General features: G+C 56.6%; 4 protein-coding genes across 6 annotated transcripts; 1 reads left to right on the top strand and 3 right to left on the bottom strand.

The window, feature by feature from the left end:
• Window positions 1–85: 85 nt before the first annotated feature.
• ARCN1 (archain 1) lies at window positions 86–9,595 on the bottom strand. Its single transcript, XM_075035230.1, has 10 exons — window positions 9,505–9,595; window positions 7,657–7,920; window positions 6,780–6,959; window positions 6,324–6,529; window positions 5,614–5,775; window positions 4,747–4,912; window positions 3,264–3,411; window positions 2,830–2,938; window positions 2,461–2,665; window positions 86–1,865 (listed from the first exon to the last, which is right to left on the bottom strand). The coding sequence occupies exons 1-10, from the start codon at window positions 9,505–9,507 to the stop codon at window positions 1,776–1,778; spliced, it is 1,533 nt and encodes a 510-aa protein (XP_074891331.1). The 5' UTR covers window positions 9,508–9,595; the 3' UTR covers window positions 86–1,775.
• Window positions 9,596–9,739: 144 nt separating this feature from the next.
• Window positions 9,740–14,624, top strand: IFT46 (intraflagellar transport 46). Of its 2 annotated transcripts, none has more exons than XM_075035208.1 (11): window positions 9,740–9,798; window positions 9,867–10,076; window positions 10,166–10,299; window positions 11,022–11,096; window positions 11,208–11,301; window positions 11,724–11,852; window positions 12,280–12,401; window positions 12,826–12,892; window positions 13,175–13,235; window positions 13,518–13,603; window positions 13,981–14,624. In XM_075035208.1, the coding sequence occupies exons 1-11, from the start codon at window positions 9,742–9,744 to the stop codon at window positions 14,074–14,076; spliced, it is 1,131 nt and encodes a 376-aa protein (XP_074891309.1). In that variant the 5' UTR covers window positions 9,740–9,741; the 3' UTR covers window positions 14,077–14,624. The 2 variants fall into 2 exon arrangements, with proteins under 2 accessions (XP_074891309.1, XP_074891308.1); XM_075035207.1 differs by having other exon boundaries at window positions 10,163–10,299; window positions 13,981–14,619.
• TMEM25 (transmembrane protein 25) lies at window positions 12,048–16,732 on the bottom strand. Its single transcript, XM_075035206.1, is given in 7 exon segments — window positions 12,048–12,176; window positions 14,943–15,058; window positions 15,165–15,251; window positions 15,353–15,637; window positions 15,731–16,079; window positions 16,081–16,568; window positions 16,651–16,732. Coding segments are annotated over 6 exon segments (1,365 nt in total). The 3' UTR covers window positions 12,048–12,176; window positions 14,943–14,984.
• Window positions 16,733–17,285: 553 nt separating this feature from the next.
• Window positions 17,286–18,364, bottom strand: TTC36 (tetratricopeptide repeat domain 36). Of its 2 annotated transcripts, none has more exons than XM_075036762.1 (3): window positions 18,223–18,364; window positions 17,873–18,061; window positions 17,286–17,768 (listed from the first exon to the last, which is right to left on the bottom strand). In XM_075036762.1, the coding sequence occupies exons 1-3, from the start codon at window positions 18,332–18,334 to the stop codon at window positions 17,500–17,502; spliced, it is 570 nt and encodes a 189-aa protein (XP_074892863.1). In that variant the 5' UTR covers window positions 18,335–18,364; the 3' UTR covers window positions 17,286–17,499. The 2 variants fall into 2 exon arrangements, with proteins under 2 accessions (XP_074892863.1, XP_074892862.1); XM_075036761.1 differs by having other exon boundaries at window positions 17,873–18,177; window positions 18,213–18,334.
• Between the last annotated feature and the right edge of the window lie 63 nt (window positions 18,365–18,427).

Raw genomic sequence — 18,427 nt, 5'->3', positions numbered from 1 at the left:
CGCCCCGGTCCCGTCCCGCCCCCGCAGGGCCGAGGGACGGGCCTGTGCCGGCCGCAGCCCCGCTCCGCCCGTCCCCCGAAAGACCCCAAGACTCGCAGCCAGCTCCTTCGACAATACTCTTTATTTGATTAAAGACTTGGTATTCTCCGCGTACGCGTACACTGGAATGTGCTCTATTCCCTAGGCCAGTATCGTACAGGGTTACAAAAGTGGGGTGATCTCAGTGCGGTGGAAGTATTACCGTCCAACAAATTTAAGAGGAAAAAAAAGCTCCTTGGATGCTTGAACCAACCTCGACTCCATTTTAAAATCATACAGACAAACAACTCTCGCACAGGACCCCATTAATAGGATTTGTCACCTACTTCACTAGGGAACAGGGTTTGCTCTCCCACCCTCCCAGGACAGGGTCAGGGTTGATTTCCTCTCGGGTGCTGCCAACAGAGGAGAGACCACGAACTTCTTTGGCAGAGGAGCCCAGGGGAAGTGAGAGACACTCGCTCTCACAGCTATGCTCTCTGGGGAGCACAGCACACGTGCTTGTAGGGCATTTGCTCTCCATCTGTGTGCTTAGGCCCTCTGGCAGCAGCCGGCGTGCTCCCCTGCAAGACCTTGCCGGGGGCCAGTTCAGCTCTCTGTGACAGACCCCAAGTCAAGCAGGTGAGATGAGTTTTGAGGGGAGCACAGGTCTGTGAGATGAGGCAAATGACACTTGTGAGGCAGCAGGAGGAGGAACAGCTCTGGGATGCCCAACACCACACTGGAGTGCTGCTCGCACTCACATCAGCCCCCCCGCCCCGGTTTTTGGGAAGCCCACGTTTCCTTCCTCCTCCATCCGCAAGCGCTGAGAAAGAATGCTACTTTGAGACATCCTGACACCGAGGCTGGCCGAGTAACCCACTCTCCACATCTGCTTACACGGAGGCAGGCAAAGCCATCAACCTCCCATGACACCAAAAGGGCACCGGGAAGGACAGGCAGCTGGTCCTAACCTAATTAAACTGCCTCCAAAGCCTGGCCCAAAAGCAGCTGGAGCAGACAGCGAGCCTGTGTGCAGGACAGTCCCCTCTGGACGCTCTCCCCCCCACAGCAGGAGCCAGAGCACCCAGAGCTGCAGCCTGTGCCACCTCAGAGCCCTCTCCGAGCCAGAGAGGTGAGCCCAGGTGTGCAGCAGGGCCAGAGAGACAGCAGTAACTGTGCAGGGTGAAAGGACCCCAGCGCCGAGTCCCTCCCACGCCCCTGCCACAACCCCCCTGCCTTTGAAACTGAGGCCAGCTTGCTACGCTTCTACCAGATGGAGGGGTCTGGAGAAGCAAGGCGCCCCCACGCCCGTTATCTTAATGCCTGCTTTCATCATCGGAAACGAGAGTTGAAGGCCGAGGAGAAATTAAAATGGCAGCACCAACAATGGAACAGTGTGTGACGCTTCAAAAAGGAAGAGAACGATGTCTGGTAGGCTCTGGGACTGAGCTCCGGTCATCTTCAAGGGAGAAGGGGACGTGTCAAAGCCAGGTTCTCTGCTGAGATCTTGCTTTTCTGCCGGCCGGTAAAAATCTGCCAAAGAAATTTGTAGCCTTTCCCCCCCCGTGAGCATGTCAATTCTCTGCCAAAAATGTCTGTGACCCACGAGTGCTGCAGATGGCAGGCAGAGCCACGCGTCTTAGCAGAGAGGGGGCTGCGGCGTTCCCAACATTCAGAATAAACTTCGGCCTCTTTTTTTTTTTTTTTTTTTTAAATTTAAAAATTTCTTCCTTTGCGATTCCCCATGGCTGGCATTACAGGATTTCATATTTGTCCACCAGGAAGGTGGTTTCAGTAGAAAACCTTACAGGGCTGTTCCCGTCTACCTGGGTCACTTTGGTAACCTGCAGAGACAATGGGCAGAGTTAGCTCAGCATTGAACGCCGCTCGCCACCACAGCTCCGCAGCGCTTTCCAATGCCAGGACAGTCACGAGGACAGAATCAACCCAGCACTTTCAAACCACAAGTCAGCCCTGAAAGAAAGATCTTTGTTCTCAGGAAACCTGAAAACGGGAATGATTTCCTGCTGTAGCTGTGTCTCTGCTGAAAGCTGCCCACGAGGAGTTAAGCAGCAGTCACTAGCTACAGCTCAGTGGGGACAGACAGACAGACAGTCATATGCCGAGAAGTGTTTTGGCTCAGAAGGCTGATGAATTCTCTGACAAAGTCTGAGGGGAATTAAGGATTACTCAGAGGCATGAAAGCACAACCGAAACTGCAGGTGAGCTCCGGGAAGCTGAAGTTGCCAGTGCTGTCCACTGGCACTCCTGAATCCGGCTAACAGAGAGGCAACCTAATGCCGACGCCTAAGCCTTTGCCAAGCGGGACAGCAGGGCCCACACGCCACAGCACAGCCATTTTTAGCCAGCGGGTGACTGAGGCAGCTCGAAACAGGCAAGAGTGACATCACGCCTGCAGCGTGCCAGCAGTGACCGTACCTGTATGTTGCAATAGTTCTTTTTGGAGACGAAGGAGACTTGCACTGGGAAGAAGTCATTTGGCTGCCCTGCTATGCTGAACTCCAGGCTGCCACTCTTGTTTTTGGCATCTATCACTGGCAGGCACCACTCGAGGAGATTCCTCCGGCTGTCGTGGCGATACTCACCATCAATCTCCCCAATCACTGGGGCGCCGACACCAGACCTAGGGCAGGCAACAAGAAGTTACAATAGCTTGCCTCCACAGAGCTAAGGAAACGCTTGTCAAGCCCATCAGCTTGGCCAGACCTGCAAACCAGAGAGGGGAAGGAACCAATGGGATCCAGGATGGCTCTCGTTAGCGCTGCCTGGACAAGGAGTGTTACTTACGGCAAGGGGATGGTGATGATCACATCGTTCAGCTCTAGGCTCTCCTCTTGCAACTCATATTCAATGTTAACATCGCAACTGTTCCCGCTTTCTGATGGCCAGCAGTTAACTGAGGGCACAGAAACACTATGCTGAACCACACCAGCTTTCTACATGGAACAGGCTTCCAAGAAGTGATGCACTCCAAAAAGCGCAGCAAAGAAATTCTGACTTGAAGAAAAGCCTTGTGTTTTCTTCAAGAGTATTACAGAAAACAGATGTTGCCGAGAACAACAGCTACTATCCAATGGAAGACCCACAGTTATCTCTGGCATCTCACAAGGTGCCACACTCCAGAGGCAGCCCAGCTGCTGCAAGGCAGGCTACAAGCTCGCAGCCTGTGGATGAACATCAGCCTCTTCTGCCCGAGCCCCCAGAGGCACCCTTGCACTCACTTGTCAATGGAATGAAGGACTCTTCCGTGGTCTGCAACCTCCACTTCAGCACACCCACGTCACTGTTAATAGGGAATGACTTCTCTGGGTTCTTCAAACCAATCTGCGATTCTGCAGTGAAGAGCTTCTTGTCCACGTTTGGATGAGTCTGAAAGGGGAACATATGCCCAGGCTGTAACTCTCAAGCCTAAGGAGAGAACCCTATGCAGGTAACGCGGGTTCTAGGAAGACAGGCCTACACATCCCAGAGTATCTTCCCTGACAAAATACGCATCAGTTTTGCTCCTGGCTCAGAAGCCCAACTGGAGCACATCTGCTTATCGACTTAGGATTCCTTCCAGAAACTGCTGACCCACTAAGAAGAATCCACACCACTGCTGTTTTTACATGCCACTGCGCCAGAGACTCTAGCAATGCATCTCCTGGGCTGATACCTACAGAACAACTATAACAACTCTTAAAAATCTCAAAGACCACCCTGAAGACCCACAATGGACACTTCTCTTGAAGAAAAAGCAACCTAGTGCTGCTGGGAAGAGCACCCTGAAACCGCAAAAAGACTACTTCCCTCAGCAACCTCAGTGGGTATAGACGTCAGCAGCCAAACTCAACTTAAGTATTCTATCTTCACAACACCAACCGTAAGCGGCTTTTTAGAGGCAGAGGATTTTTGCAAGTTAACGTTCAAGTTGCACTAGAAAGACAGGAGTCAGCACTGGGGTTGATCTTGTCTTCCACCTGAAGCAGCACATGTGACAGCATTGTTAGGAACTCGCTCGTGAGATGCGCCGATAAAGAACCTGCTACCGTCTGAGCAGACCTGCAGCCACCTAGCTATGTACAGACAAGCTTTTGGCGAGGAGGAGGAGGAGGGGGGAGCAAAAGAGTGTATCAAAGCAGCGCAATCTCCAGACCAAGAAGGTCACAGAAGCAGACAGGAAGAAAGGGGAAGGCATGTCTCCAGAACCTTCTGAGCTGCTGTCGCTGGCTGCAATCAAGGGCTCCAGCAACTGTCTCTGACACAGCAGTGACAGGACACAAGTGACCCCGAGAAGAAATGGCTTTCTAGATAATAAATTAATTCTTCATTGGGACAGTTAAGTTTATTCTAATACTCCCACTCCACAACTAAAGCTCGCATCATATGAATGAGCAGCAGGCAACACACCAGGCTGCTGCAAAGTCCAAGTGAGATCAGATGGCATGCCAATGTGTGTTACTCAACAGGTGAGGCTCTGAGGGCAGGAAGGTAAGTGCGTGCACGAGACCAGATTTCTCAAGCGAACTTCAGTCTTTCGAGCACGAGCTGGCCCTGCATTTACGCTGCAGTAACGTCTGCTGTGACTACTCCCATTTTCAACGCATTCACTGAGGCGGCTTGGGCAAGAACACGGGACAGTAACACGCTCGAGTATTTTCAACATTTTGCCCCGGAGAGCAGCAAAAGCACGTTCAAGAGCACGGGACGCCAAACAGGCTTTACCTGTAGCTGCACTCCCCTCTTGTCTTCATTTTCTACATGCAGGCGAATCCGTGCAAACTTTTCATCGGAAATGTGCAGCATGATCATGCCATGCAGCTCCATGTTCTGCAACCCTCCGTCACGGCCACAAGTCAAGGAAATTTTCTCCTCTATTTTCATGTGCACGCTAGACAGACAGAAAAAAAGCAGGTATCTCAAGCCCTATGCTTGACATCTAACAGGCAAGATGAGAGATTAGCGCTCAGCAAGGACAGGCTACATGTAACGTGCAGGTGCTTCCAAGAACGTGATGGCCCCGAACGGAATACCGCGGATGGCACAGCGGATGCTAATGCTGCTCTGACAGGTTAACTCGGGGGCAGGCAGGTCTGCAACGGATGGAAGCCCAGATAAACAGCAAAGATACAGCACCTCGATGTGCTGTTCGCTCAAGATCCCTCTGCCATACAGCAGCATGGCTCACGGCACTAAAATGTTCTGAATTGCTACTTGTAAAACAAACCGCGAACGATTCCATCCTAAGCCACAATAAGGCAGGAACTCTTTGTGTCTGGGGAACAGGAAAAACGGCAGCTATTTTAAGGGGAAAAAGGCATAAGAAAATTCCCAACCTCAGCTAAACAATGGATGTACATCCCACGTTAGTTAAGGTGATGCCTCATCAAACTAGCCATCTGCTTTTTTGCTGCTGTGCTTTCCGAGATTTTGCCCACCATCTTTTAAAATTAACAGGCTGCATGAGCACACAGAACTGAACAGCAGGAAAAAGCCTGTTCTGAAAATGAAAAAGGAAGCTAACTCACGAAGCAACACGTGCATCGCAGAGAGCTGTGAGGAGACCGCTTTCAACGCAAGGACAGTACCTACCTCTCCATGTTAACAGGAGGAGCAAGGACTTTGGCCGCTTCTGTAGAGCGCTTGCCTACTGAAGTCATGATATTTTCTCCTTCCGATTTCAGCTTGTCCACAAAGTTGTCCACCTCCTTCCCCTTAGCGCCAAGTTTCAAGGCTTTGCTGGGACCTGAAGGCCTAAACAGAAGGTGTAAGAATCTCCAAGTCAGCCCGTGCCAACAGATTTCTCCTTCCTCAGTTACCTTCCAGTGTTGCAGCTCGACTACCCCAACAATACAGTGTTCACCTCAGCAGCCTTTTTCTAGGGGAGAACGTGCATGGAATTGACGATCTTACGCGTAGGGTGCTACAGTGTAATTTAGATCTGGACCCAGTTCCGCGTATTACGAGCAGCTGGGACCTCTTTCTCGCACAAAATGAGAATCCCATTGCTCATCAAAGACTCCAGAGAAACTAGGGGATGCGACTGTGGTACACAGCACCAAACGCTTCTTAGTAATAAAGGGAGGTCTTGAGAACATATACCAGCCTACAAGCAGCCACATTAAAGGCTCACAGGTCAAAGCTGAGGGGAGGCTTTACAAAGGCATGACGATCTCTACCTGCCCACTGACCGAACGGAGGGCCACACAGACAAAGAACCCGCGTTAGAGAGCCTTTATTTGGGCATGTGGTTTCAGCCACAGCCAGCTCTAAGGAACACTTCCTCCCTACTGCACACCTACCTGGCAGGTGCTGGTGCCACTTTGGGCTTCTCCGTCTCAATGATGGTCTCTGTGATCATCGCTGCCGTCGTGCCTCCAGACACGGCTGAGCTACCAAAGCCGCCGAAACCCGGCGCCTTTTTGCCCTGTCTCTCCGCATCCCTCCTGGCCTGCTGCAATTCCTTTGCTTTACGGCGCATCTCAGCTTTCGCTTCGCGTTCCTGAGTCTGAAGCAGAAGACAAGAGGCTGATAGAGCTTTGCAATCTCAATCTTATTCTGCACAGCAACTAAGTGCACTTGCCCCTAAACTCTTTGCAAAGAACAAGGAAACAAGAGATAGGCATTTAGTTTACAGGAAAGCTAAATAACTTTATGACCCCCAACAAAGTGGAGTAACACCTTTGTATAAAAAAAAAAAAAAGCAGCATTTCCCAGACAGGTTACCTCACACCAGGCTTGCAGTTATTCCCACTCACCTCTCGGACAGCTCGGAACACCTTTTCTTCATGCGAGTCCATCTCAGTGAAAGTCCGAATTTGTGCCAGGTTTACGTTCTCACGGTAGCCCAGGGCAACAATTTCATCAAAGGCAAAAATCAGGTCGAAGCAGTGTTCGGAGATCTCATTCTCCTCCAGAGCTCGACAATATTCAGGGATCTAGTTAGGGGAAAACATTTTAAAGGAGTATCCGTAGACAATACCGCACAAGCATTTTCTCTCTACTATCCCCAGACCTCACAGCTGCGCTAGACCCTCCAGGAGAGCGGCGTTCCACCAAGCTGCTCTTCGTGACTTGACATCGTCGATAAACAACAAGATGAAGTTTTGCCGTTATTAGTTTTTCTCCACTAAGATACTTATAATACAACCTCTTAGCTTAATTCTAACACTAACTCAGAGGAACCCAAACACGTTGGGGCCAGTGAATTTCCTGAAGGTCCTTTGCTTGCATGAAGACAGCTGCACAAACTCGCTGCTTGGAAATGCATATAAAGCAGCGCTGTACTTCTAACAATCCCGTACGGTAAGGTCACGTTATTTTTCAGAGGAATATGGGTGTTATCTTAAGAATACAGGGAACATTTAATGCTAAATTTACAACACCCCCCTTTGGTCTCACTAGCTGAAACATAACCGAGGGTTTTTTTGGTTTTTTTTTTTTTTTTCACATGTCATTCAAAAATACCACCGAAACACCAAAGCTTACTTCCAGGTCAGGAAGAGGCCCTGGAAAATCAAGTTGCCAGGTGGAGGCAGACAGCACTTCAGCACCAGCTCACCAACAGGTTCCCTTACAATGGCACTGTTTCAGGCTACACACGTGCAAACTCTGTATTAAGCGACACACGCTTACCACTCTAGAGAAGAGTCGGAGTGTTTCTAGGTCTTCCAGGATGTTGCTGTTCTTGGTGGTGATCAGCACCATGTAGAGCTTCTCCATCGGCTGATAGACATACCGCACACTCTCCGTTTCCACAAAAGTGTGCTGCTTCCCCGTGTTCATCAGCTTCGGGAAAGCCGCCAGCAGCCCCTCAATGCGGGTCCGAGTCATCTCTACGAACTGCCGGGAGACAATGGCCTTCCCCGCCTTTGTGCAGACGGCTGCTGCCAACAGCACCTGTGGAGAAGGCAAGTGCTGGTTAGCTGGGCCTCCCACACCGCACAGCCTTGGCAAGCCCGGCGCGGCACGACTCGCTCAAAGAGAGGATTGCTTCCAACTATGTTTCACCTCCACGTGTACCACGCAGCCAGCTGATTCTCCCTAAACACAATTCAAAGTCTCTTTCTGTGACCAGCACCAGGAACTGAACTATACTAAAAGCAGAGCTACCTCTGCTTTTCTCTCTCTCGGGTCGGTTTTCTGTTCCTGTGGTATCCTGAATGAGGACTCTCAGTGCTCCCGTTGGGCAGACGCAGCACATCAGCCCATTCCTACACACTCGGGGTGTAACACCGCCCCCCCCCCCCAACACTTTAGGGGAGGCTCTAGGTTATTGAGTTTTCTGTCAGTCTGGCCCCAGCTTACAACTAAATACAAGAGTGTTGTAGAATGTGATGTTTCCTCCCAATGCCACATTTACAGTAAAGCCAGGTTAATAAAATATTGGCAGCTCTATTAATCACAGCCCATGGATGACTCTCCTGGGCATTTCAGGGATGTTACCACACCAACAAAAAAAAGGTAGTAAAGCAATTGCCAGCCTATGTTTTCTCATTCTCTCAGACTACCGAGGCTTCCTCCAAACATTTCTCTCTTGTAGATCAGCTTCTTAATGAACTTTGTCAGGATGAGGCAGTTTCTGCACTGAAGATCTTTTAAATCCCCAACCGCTGTTATTAACAGGCAAGTACCAGAAACTCTCACACACGGACCAATTTCAAGTCCCACCTCAGCCCCAGGTCGACAGCACCTGGGATGTGTGCCTCGAGAAGACTGCCAGGCTCTTTCTGGACTGCCCTGGGGCCCTGCCGCTCGGGGACAAACATGTCCTGAAATACCTGGAGATCAGAAATAAGCTTCCTCTCTCTAAGTACTCCCCCAAAGCACTCGGGCCGCGGTGCGAGAGAACCGGACAGCACGAAGGATCCCCGCTGCAGCGTGAGCACGCAGCTCTATTCTTTAACGGAGCACCGTGTCAGCCTTTGCTGACCCAGACCGCCATCAAGCAACGCTATGGATGGCCAACAAGGAGCAGGACTGGTTCTGAGAGAGAAAAAGCTCACAGCGTTACACTCTGCACCACTACGGGACCTGCTGGCCATTCCCCGCGCCCAGCTGCACTCGGCGACGAGGGGACGCCCCTAATACCCCAAACGACCTTTAGAACAAGCGTAATGCCGTGTACCTAAGGCTGCGGCCACCAGCTCCTCTGCCGAAGGGGCACCGCGGCTCTGTAAGCGCTGCTCCGCCGCTGTGCGCGTCCTGCTCGCCCCGGAGGCGGGCCGAGACGGCGTGCCTGCGCCCCCCGAGGGCTGCCGGCCCCAACTTCGACTCCCCGGGGCGGCAGAAGAACCCGCCGCAGCGCCCTGTTCTGCCCCGCCAGGCCACGGGGCTCCAGCGCCGGCCTGCGCCCAGGCCTGAGCGAGCGGCGGGCCTAGGGGCCGCGGCGGCAAGGGGCCGGCCCCCGCCCCCGCCTCGCTGCTTCCCCGAGCCCCGCTCTGCCCCGCGGCGGCGAGCCGCAGGCCGCGGGCGGGCCCTTACCATGGCGGCGGCGGCGCTGGGCTCGGCGCTCGCTCCCTCGGCGCTCCGCGTCCCCTCGGGCAGCCCCACAAGATGGCGGCGCCGAGCCACGTCCCCAGCCGGAAGCACCGTCACGCACGGCGGGGCGGGGCGGGGCGGTGTCCCGGCGGGCGGCGACCCGCACCCCGCCCGCCAGGGGGCGCGGCGGAGGCCGGGCCGCTCTAGCCAGCTGAGGGCCAGCGAGGCGGGCGGGTCGCCATGGCGACGGCGGCGGGGCGGTGGCGGGGCAGCATGGCGGAGCGGCGGGCGCTGGAGGTGAGCGGCCCGGGGGGCGGCGGGCCGGGCCGGGCCTGGCCGTCGCCTTACCGCCTCCCTCTGCCTAGACCCGCCCGGTCGAGAACCAGCCGTACGATGAGAGCCTGGACCTGCCGGAGGCCGAGGAGGCGGGCGGCGCGGCGGGGAGGCCGGCCGGGGCCCGCTCGCCGCGGGCGGGGGGCGCGGGCCGCCCCCGGGGTTCCCGCCGGCCGGGGCTGCCCGGGGCAGGGGGCGGCGCGGCCGATCGCAGCAGCGACGAGGAGGGCAGCGGCGGCAAGGTAGGAGCGGGGCCGGCGGCGGGAGGGGCGGCCCGGTAAGGCGGCCCGGTAAGGCGGCCTGGTGAGTCCCGGCCCTTTTCGCCTAGGAGGAGGCGGCGGCGGCCCGCTCGGCCCCTGCCGCCGCCCTCAGCGAGGACGAGGACGACTCGGAGGAGGAGGAGGAGGATTCCTCCGAGACCGACTCGGAGGATGACTCCGAGGAGCACGGGGCTGCGCTGGAGGGGTAAGTGGCGCTGCCGGCCGGAGCCCGGGGCCGGGGCCTGATGCCGGACGCTGGTGCCGTAGGGGCCCTTTCGGCTCCGCTGGGGTGCTCGTGATCCCGCGAGGGCGAGCGTGGCCGTAGGCAGCGGGACAGGCAGCTCTTTCCTCCTGGCACCCGGGAAAAAGAGGTGCCTTCGTGTGACAAACGGCAGCCACCCGGGGCGGCTCCTCGGTCAGTCCCCAGGCCCCGCTTTGCTGTGCCAAGGCGAGGGACAGCTGGGAACGACCGAGGGCGTCAGCTAGCCTCCTGTCTCAGCTTCAGCCCTGCCTGACAGTGGGTGGATGCCCAAGAAAGAGGAGGCGCATCTCAGACACATCATCCATCTCCTGATAATCCTCCTCCTTTTCCACTGGTATCAATGCTGAAACCATTACTAAATCCCCGAGTTGCTGTCCTAACGCCTGCCTTTGTGTGGAGCTCTCATCCACTTTTTGGCAGCTCCTGTACAAGTCTTTCTGAGCACAAGCAACAGTCCATCGCTCAAGGGCTTTTTCTGGCTAGGAGGCCTAAGGCAAAACATGGCCCAATAGTGGTTTTCCTGTGCTGGATGTCTTTAAGAGAGGACTGACTACCTGGTGTTTCAGGTTCCTTCATGATTGCCTTGCACACTTGGGTCCCCCTTCTTGCTTGTACAGAACATACCACACATTCATCTTTGCCCGCGTTTCTCTTCTTTTCTTTAGTGACTTCAATCTAGCGGATTATGACTACCTGCCAGTGTCTTCTGAAATCAAAGAACTCTTTGAGTACATCAAGAGGTGAGTGGGAGGGGTTTTAGCCCACTCTTGGCTCTCCCTTGTGTCAATTATCATGGCAAGCTTGGCAGGACAGTTCAGAGTCACCCACGCTGTGGTGGTGTTTTTTTCCAGGTACACTCCCAAAACAATAGAGATCGAGCACAAACTGCAGCCTTTTATTCCAGACTTTATTCCCGCAGTTGGAGACATTGACGCGTTCCTAAAGGTACAGTCGCTTCAGGTTCCTCTATACGTCCTGCCGCACGAGCCGAAACAGAATGTGGCATCGGTGCGAGAGGGGCAGTTGGGCTGTACAGACCAGAGGTGGCTGGTCTGCCCCCGCAGTGGTGCATACCCTTGCCCTGCAGTGTCAGAGGTAATGTTCTAGAGATCTGGGAAACTATGCTCAGTGGTTCAGTCACCCTCTCAAACAGCACATACGTCATTTGGGGCGAGGCCTGCCTTCTCCCTTGTCCAATACCTTGTGCTTTTTGGGTAGCACTGTACTAACACCTCGTATTCAAGAGAGCACGCCTACCACTTCCTTTTAGGGTCTGATTTTTCAATGGCAGGGAGGTTCCGTACAAAATACCCGAACTTCCCCCGCTCTGGACTCCTGTATAAGACAGGGTCTCTGTTTATCTGCAGGTTCCTCGTCCCGATGGCAAACCTGATAACCTTGGCCTGCTGGTCCTGGATGAGCCATCAACCAAGCAGTCGGATCCCACCGTGCTCTCCCTTTGGCTGACGGAGAACTCCAAGCAGCACAACATCACCGTGAGTCGCAGAGAGGGAGGGGGCACTTGCTGCACACTGGCTGCAGCAAAACCATTGCATTTTACTTTTGCCTCTGTGACTACAACGTTACAGCACAACTGGTAACTTGGCTTTAAAAGCAGAAAAACCTAACCTTTTTCTTTAACCCATAGCTTTAAACTGCAATGGATCTAAGCCTTGCTTCAGGCAAGTCTTGGTACAGACTTTGGTTCCCTTTCGTTCAGGTGAAGCTTTGTCTCCTTTTGGTTGTCAATACCTGAGTTTACTTGGTGTTTTGTTCACCAGCTGCTCTTCTGTCGGCAGAAATCAGTCGGTATAGTGCAACTAGGAGAGAAAAAATGCATGGTTAATCAGGAGCGAACACATGGTTCGCAAAAAAGCCCCGAAACACTGCAAAATGCTTCCAGGTTTATATTTCTGTTTTTAGCAGCAGATAAAAGTGAAAAGTTTGGAGAACGCAGAGAAGAACCCCAAAGCCATCGACAGCTGGATTGAAAGTATCAGTGAACTGCACCGCTGCAAACCTCCTGCCACAGTCCATTACACCAGGTGAGCCGTTACGTCAGCTCACCTTCAGACACACTCGTACAGCGTAAGCTCAGGTCGGTGGGAGGCTGGTAGCAAAGTCTCGGAGTGCTGAGTAAAACTATCAAAATATCTCTGAGAGGGAGAAGATGTGCTGACTCTCAGGATAGCCCTACCATGCACATGTGCAGGACACACTGTTTCCTGCTCTGCACTTCTCTTGCCCTGCGTAACTTGGGTTAGTTTCACAGCTAGCACACAGAACTTGTCACTTGGCAAGCTTAGGCCTGTTTTTATACATAAAAATGCCCACATCGACCCTCAGCAGGCGTGCAGCGCTCTCTCAGTTGGTTAGAATGGAGCCTGTCCCATTTACAGCTGTCTGGCAGTAGGAAGCCGTTTCAGTTCTGTGTGATCCTGAAGTTCATGTTCTTTTCTTTCCTGGCAGGCCAATGCCTGACATCGAGACCCTGATGCAGGAATGGTTGCCGGAATTTGAGGAGCTCTTGGGAAAGGTATGTTGTCCGAGCGATAAGCAGTTAGCACAGTGCATGGTGTTAGACACCATCTTCCATGAAAGCTGGGTTCCTGCTCCGTTTTGAGCTCTTTGCCCACAGCCCGGCCCGTTCAGGTTTCTTCCTTGCTTACTGTTTCTCCCTTGCCAGAAGACAGGGGAGCAGTCCAGTGCCTGAATTCCCATCTGCTGCCCCACTGGCCTCTGTGCTCAGCCTGAGATCAGCGCGTGCTCTCGGGCTCTTGCCATACAGGAGCAGAGCTGACAGCCTCATCTATTCCAGGTGGGCCTCCCAACTGCAGAGATGAACTGTGACCTGGCTGAATACGTCGACATGATATGTGGTAAGCGGGGGAGGCTGTGCTGAAGATGCAAGTGTGCTGCTGGCCTGGCGCTGTCTCACTTAAAGCAAGAGACCTCTAGGTGTAGGCTCAGCCTTGACTAGTCGAGATCATTCTCTGTTGCCTTCAGTAGGAAGCAGAATCTTGTACCGCAGGCGCCTGCGGTCTTTGATGAGCAAAGGCCTAAGTGATCATGGGCAGTGGGAAGCTCAGCCTTTACTTGCAGTACTCTGTGCAGGGTGGTGCAGCCCAGATGCTCTCACATGCTTCTGTTCTTGCTTGTAGCCATTCTGGACATCCCTGTGTACAAGAGTCGGATCCAGCCTCTGCATGTCCTCTTCTCCCTCTACTCGGAGTTCAAGAACTCGCAGGTACGCAGCTCCAGACAGGCACTGCTCACCTGGCTGGAAGCATTGCAGAGCTCCTCTCCTTACATTTGGCTTCCCTGTGCTGTGGGTGTCTGTAAAGGGCTGGTAGGCCACGATAAAGGGGTCCAAAGAAAGTTTTCCAAGCTTTTCCTTTCCCTAGTACCTCAACATTACACAAGGAGCCTCTGATGTGCCGCAAGGCACACAGCGTTAAGTTTAGCAGTCCAGTGTAAGCCCAGAATGCTTTTTGTGCCAAAGTTGGGGTGACTGCTGAGCACACAGCTCAGACAGAGCAGAAGTGGCTTGCGTTTTCAGATGCACGCCTGTAGGCTCATTCACGAGAGTCGAGCCTTTGCACTAATGCATTCCTTCCCCTGCAGCATTTCAAGGCCCTGGCTGATGGGAAGAAGGGCAGGAGCCCACCATCCAACCCGCCTTCACAAGCAGCAGACGCAGAAGTGTTAAGCTTTACTTGAAGCTTCACGTTAAACCCTCGTCTCCTGGATCAATGTCTGCTGCTGGACATCAACCTTGGACCGCAGCAGCCTGTGAAGCAGTGCAGGGCACTTCAGAAGCCTTCTTGGTTTTATAGATACTGCTGAGCTGTCCTGCATTCACAGAGTAGGATGTTACTAATCAGATTGCACAAGCTGCCTGACCACTCCATTTTTTACTTGTTCCCAAAGAGTTCTGTATTAAACCAGCTCTTCCCAATGGCAGGCTCCCTGTGCTGTAGATGCTGCAGAGCAGAGGCTCCTTGAGCACACGTTATGAGTGCCAGAGCAAGTAGGAATGAATTCCACACTCGGACACACCACTCGGATCTGCCCAGTGCGTTCTAAGGTCTGATCTGGGCATCTGGAATCTCCTCTGCCCTGTATTGTTGAGCCCCTTTTTTTCTATTCTCAAGCCCCTTAGCTGCTCCCAAGGAGAAATAACCAGCGCGGCACCACACAGATGCTTGAATTAATTTATTGCTGTTGGGAAGACTCTTTCCAGCCCCCGCCATGCTGCTTGCCCACCCATCTGCCACAGCTCTGGCAGGGGCGGGGAGGATCACGTAGCAAGCAGGCCACGAACCTGCTAAAGCAAGGCTGGTGCTGGGCCTTACCCCAGGAGGAATCACAGCGCTAGCAGCTTGGCAGAGCCTGGCTATAAACAGCTTGGATAAGTTTTGATTATAATAGTCTATTCGTAAAGCGCACAGGCTACATAAAACATGCCTTGGCTAATGGCGCAGCTGCCGTGACCTTAACATATAGCTGGGGGCTGGTCAGCGCCTGCCACCCAGCACGGCCTCCCCGGCACCCTCAGCTGCGCTCCTCCAGATGCTGGTACGTACCTGGGGCCGGACAGCCGTGGCTCACGGGCACCACGTTGCGTCTCACAGCCAGATCTCGTCGCTGCTCGTGCTGGGCACTTTGTAGATGCGCCCGGACATCGGGAGCTGGACAAAACCTACAGGACAAAGACAGCTCGTTGCCATCACCTTTTGGGGCAGCTGTGGAGGCCGGGGTCCCCGTAGCATGGCTTTTGGACTCCTTGCCCACCTACGCCCCCTCACCGAGCTTGCTGAGGACCAGGAAGTTCTCTGGCCCCGGCAGCGCACCCTCCTCTCCCCTGGCACCGGTTCCCGCATCCACGGGGGCATCTGCGGCGAAGTAAAGGAGTGAGAGCTGGGACGTTCAGCCCTTGCCCGGGCAGGGCCTGTGGCCTCACATGTCCCTCTGCACCGGCACCTTGGGGTCTTACCTCTGGCCTGCTGCGCGAGGTCACCGAGGTGCAGGTCGGGCGGCAGGGACCGGGTCTGGCGGGGCAAACGCGTGCTCCAGGGCTGCGGGTGCTCGGAGCTGCTGCAACGGGAGCACCGGCTGAGCGGGCTGCTCCCTTCTGCTCGCCCCTCACCTGGCACTGTCTTGGGCCAGCGGCATGCTAGGCAGGCGGCACAGGAGCCCAGGCTAAGCAGGGCACCCAGGGCCAGGGCCGCTCCAACGGTGACGCCCAGGAGGGGCAGCTCCACACGGGCATCCAGCAGACCTGCACGGGCAGCGCAGCCCCCCTCAGCACCCCTCTGCAGGGCCGTCGCTCCTCTGCATCCCTCCTCCCCCCTCCCCCGCCCCCAACACCTACCTGGGGTTAGGAGGGAGGTGGTGGTAATGCCGACACTGTTTGTAGCGCTGACGGAAAAGTTGCCGGCTGCGCGGCTGAGGTGGATGTGAAGCGAGTGGTTGGCCAGCCGCGGGTAGCGTGTGGCACCCAAAAGGAGGAACTCAGAGGTGTTGGCCATCACCTGCCCGTCCTGGTCAATCCAGGTGATGCTGGCGGGTGGGTTGGCTTGCACCAGCACAAAGAGCACTAGAAGGAGCCCAGCGCCCTCGACCTCCTGGTAGCGGGCATCTGCCCGCAGGATCTCCGGCTTATCTGGGCAACAAACGCAGGCAGTGAGATGGACAGGAGGGATGGGGAGGGGGCAGTGGGGGTGGGGGCAGCACAGCCAGGAGCAGGATTTTCCTCGCCCAAGGCCAGGAGCGCTCCTCAGCCATGTTTGTGCAGGACTGATGAGATGCTGCCCCACGACAGCTGCGACGGATGCAGGTCATGGTACTGCTCTGGCCGGGCAGCAACCCCCCACGCGCCCTCCCCGCACCTCCGGCTGGAGCAGGGCAGGCGCTGCGGACCTTACACTGCACGTCGAGGAGGACAGAGGCGTTGTAGGTCTCACCGGAGGCCGGGTCCGTCAGGGAGCAGTTGAGCTCGCGGTCGGTGCGCCGGGCGGTGAGGGTGAGGGTGCTGGCAGTGCCCGCGGCCGAGCAGTTTGCCTCCTGCTTCCGGCCGTCGAGGTACCACGCCAGCGTGGCGCCGGGGGCCGGCCGGGGGGCCCGGCAGGTGAAGGCATGGCTCTCCTCCTCCAGCAGCGTGCACACTGCCAGCGGCTGCCCGTCAATGGTGGGGCCCAGCTCCCCAAGCCCTGCCGGAGAGCCCGTGGCACGTCAGAGCCGCAGTGGGGTCCTGCTGCCAGGGCCACGTGCCAGACCCCACCACAGCCTCACCTGCTGAGCAGAGCACCGGGAGGCCGAGCAGCAGCAGCAGGCAGGCAAGGGCAGCCCCCGGCCACCCCCTGGGACGCCCCATGGTGCGCTGACTGCGCTCAGCGCTAGGAGAGAGGCAGGTGGAGCAGGCACACGGGGCCATCCCCGCGTTGGGCCCCCGGCACGGCAGCATGCGGCAGGGCCGGAGGATGCAGCCGGGCTGCACCTTACCTGGAGCATCGCTGCTGCCGCGTCCAGCCTAGCCCGCAGTGCGGCTCTGCGCCTGGGCCCCGGCACGCAGGGCCGAGCATGCGGCACAGGGGCGGTCCCCAGCGAGGCCGCCAGCATCCCTCTAGCTGGGCCCCCGCAGCCGCCTTCCAGGAGCGGGGCTGGTGCGGCGCGCAGCTGCTGCGGTCCTGCCGCCTGGGTGGCCATGAGCACAGCCCTGGCGCACGTGAGAGCGGCTGGACACCACCCAGCCAGGGCAGGGGATGAACCCCCCGTGCCCCCCACCTCCCCCCTTCAATGGAGGGGGCTCAGCGCCCTGCTCAGCCCAGCCTCGCACCCACGGGGAGACCCACGGCAGCGGGGCTGCGCGCGCACGGGAATAACGCCACAACTACCCCCAACGCCGCAAGGAAAGCCCAAGTGCCAGGGACACAGGGAGGTTTATTGGGGGTGGAGCAGAGTCGAGACAAAGCAAGGCACTTCGGGAATTCCTGGCCCCAGCTGTCAGCCAGGAGGAGGAGGAACAGGATCTCAGGCACCAGCGATGGATCTGCTCCGGCAGCCAGGATGTGCCCACCTGAGCCACCCTGGGAGCACGGCTCTGCCCGGCCCACGCGCCACCTCGCCCATCTCCTGCCCGTCTCACTCGTTGCCGGTGCCGCCAGGGTTGCGCAGCCGCCCCAGCATCTCGCAGAGCATCTGGTTGCAGAGCGCCGAGTAGGGGTTCAGCAGCACCAGCTGCCGCCGGGCAAAGGCGCTGCCCAGTCGCGCTGCTCGCTCGAAGTCCCGCCGGGCGTCCTCCTGGCGGGCTTGCAGCTGGTGGATCAGGCCGCGTTGCACGAAGCTTTGGCAGGCAGCGTGGCCACAGCCCCGGCTCAGGCGAATGGCCACGTCCAGGTCCCGCAGGGCGCCTGCCCAGGGCGAGAGAGGTGTCAGGGTGGGCCTGACATACCGGGGGGCTGCCTGAGGTACCGGGGAGCCGCTTGCGACCTGGCCGCAGCAGCGCTCTGCTCACCTGCCACATCCCCCCGCAGCCGCAGGGCCTGGGCCCGGTTGTTGTAGCCCGAGGCGCGCTCGGGCAGCAGGCGTATGGCCTGGCTGAACCGCTCCAGGGCCGTGCTCACGTCTCCTGACTCGGCGGCAGAGACGCCCTGCAGCTCCAGGTCCCGGACCTGCTCCAGCAGCTCCGGCGCGAAGGCTTCCCCTGTGGCGGCGTGAAGGGGAGGCCTTGGCCGGGGAAGCGGCCAGCACCAGGACAGCCCAGGGGGCGCAGCCCCGCTGCCCATCCCGCAGCCCCCGTCCCAGCGCGCAGGGTCTGGCCTCGGGCAGGGGCTGCTCCCAGCTGGCAGAGCCACCTCACCTCACCTTCCTCCTGGGCCTCCTCCTCCTCCTCCTCGTCCAGCCCAGGGATATCCCCAAAAGGGGTGCTGGGGTTAAAGATGGTCTGCAGGACAGCCCTGTCGTTTGCCGTGGCCATGGTGCCCTCTGTACCGAGACCCCGCGTCTGGGCGCCGGCGGGCTGCCTCCAGCAGGTTAATGTTCACACCGCTGGCACCGCGTCACCCTTCCC

The sequence above is a fragment of the Buteo buteo genome, chromosome 9 (assembly GCF_964188355.1).
Source record: "Buteo buteo chromosome 9, bButBut1.hap1.1, whole genome shotgun sequence".
NCBI lineage: Eukaryota > Metazoa > Chordata > Aves > Accipitriformes > Accipitridae > Buteo > Buteo buteo.
Note: the sequence above shows the minus strand (reverse complement) of the source record. Positions and strands in the feature narration are given on the sequence as shown.

Excerpts from the sequence above, each read along its gene's own strand:
- ARCN1 (XM_075035230.1), bottom strand. Across the intron at positions 6,960-7,656 it reads TCCGACTCTTCTCTAGAGTG|ATCCCTGAATATTGTCGAGC; the intron begins GTAAGCGTGTGT and ends TCCCCTAACTAG. Across the intron at positions 3,412-4,746 it reads AGAGGGGAGTGCAGCTACAG|ACTCATCCAAACGTGGACAA; the intron begins GTAAAGCCTGTT and ends TTCCCCTTTCAG.
- IFT46 (XM_075035207.1), top strand. The coding sequence starts at position 9,742 with ATGGCGACGGCGGCGGGGCGGTGGCGGGGCAGCATGGCGGAGCGGCGG. Across the intron at positions 11,302-11,723 it reads ACATTGACGCGTTCCTAAAG|GTTCCTCGTCCCGATGGCAA; the intron begins GTACAGTCGCTT and ends GTTTATCTGCAG. Across the intron at positions 12,893-13,174 it reads TTGAGGAGCTCTTGGGAAAG|GTGGGCCTCCCAACTGCAGA; the intron begins GTATGTTGTCCG and ends CATCTATTCCAG.
- TTC36 (XM_075036761.1), bottom strand. The coding sequence starts at position 18,334 with ATGGCCACGGCAAACGACAGGGCTGTCCTGCAGACCATCTTTAACCCC. Across the intron at positions 18,178-18,212 it reads CAGGAGGAAGGTGAGGTGAG|GCCAGACCCTGCGCGCTGGG; the intron begins GTGGCTCTGCCA and ends CCCCTGCCCGAG. Across the intron at positions 17,769-17,872 it reads GCTGCGGGGGGATGTGGCAG|GCGCCCTGCGGGACCTGGAC; the intron begins GTGAGCAGAGCG and ends CGCCCTGGGCAG.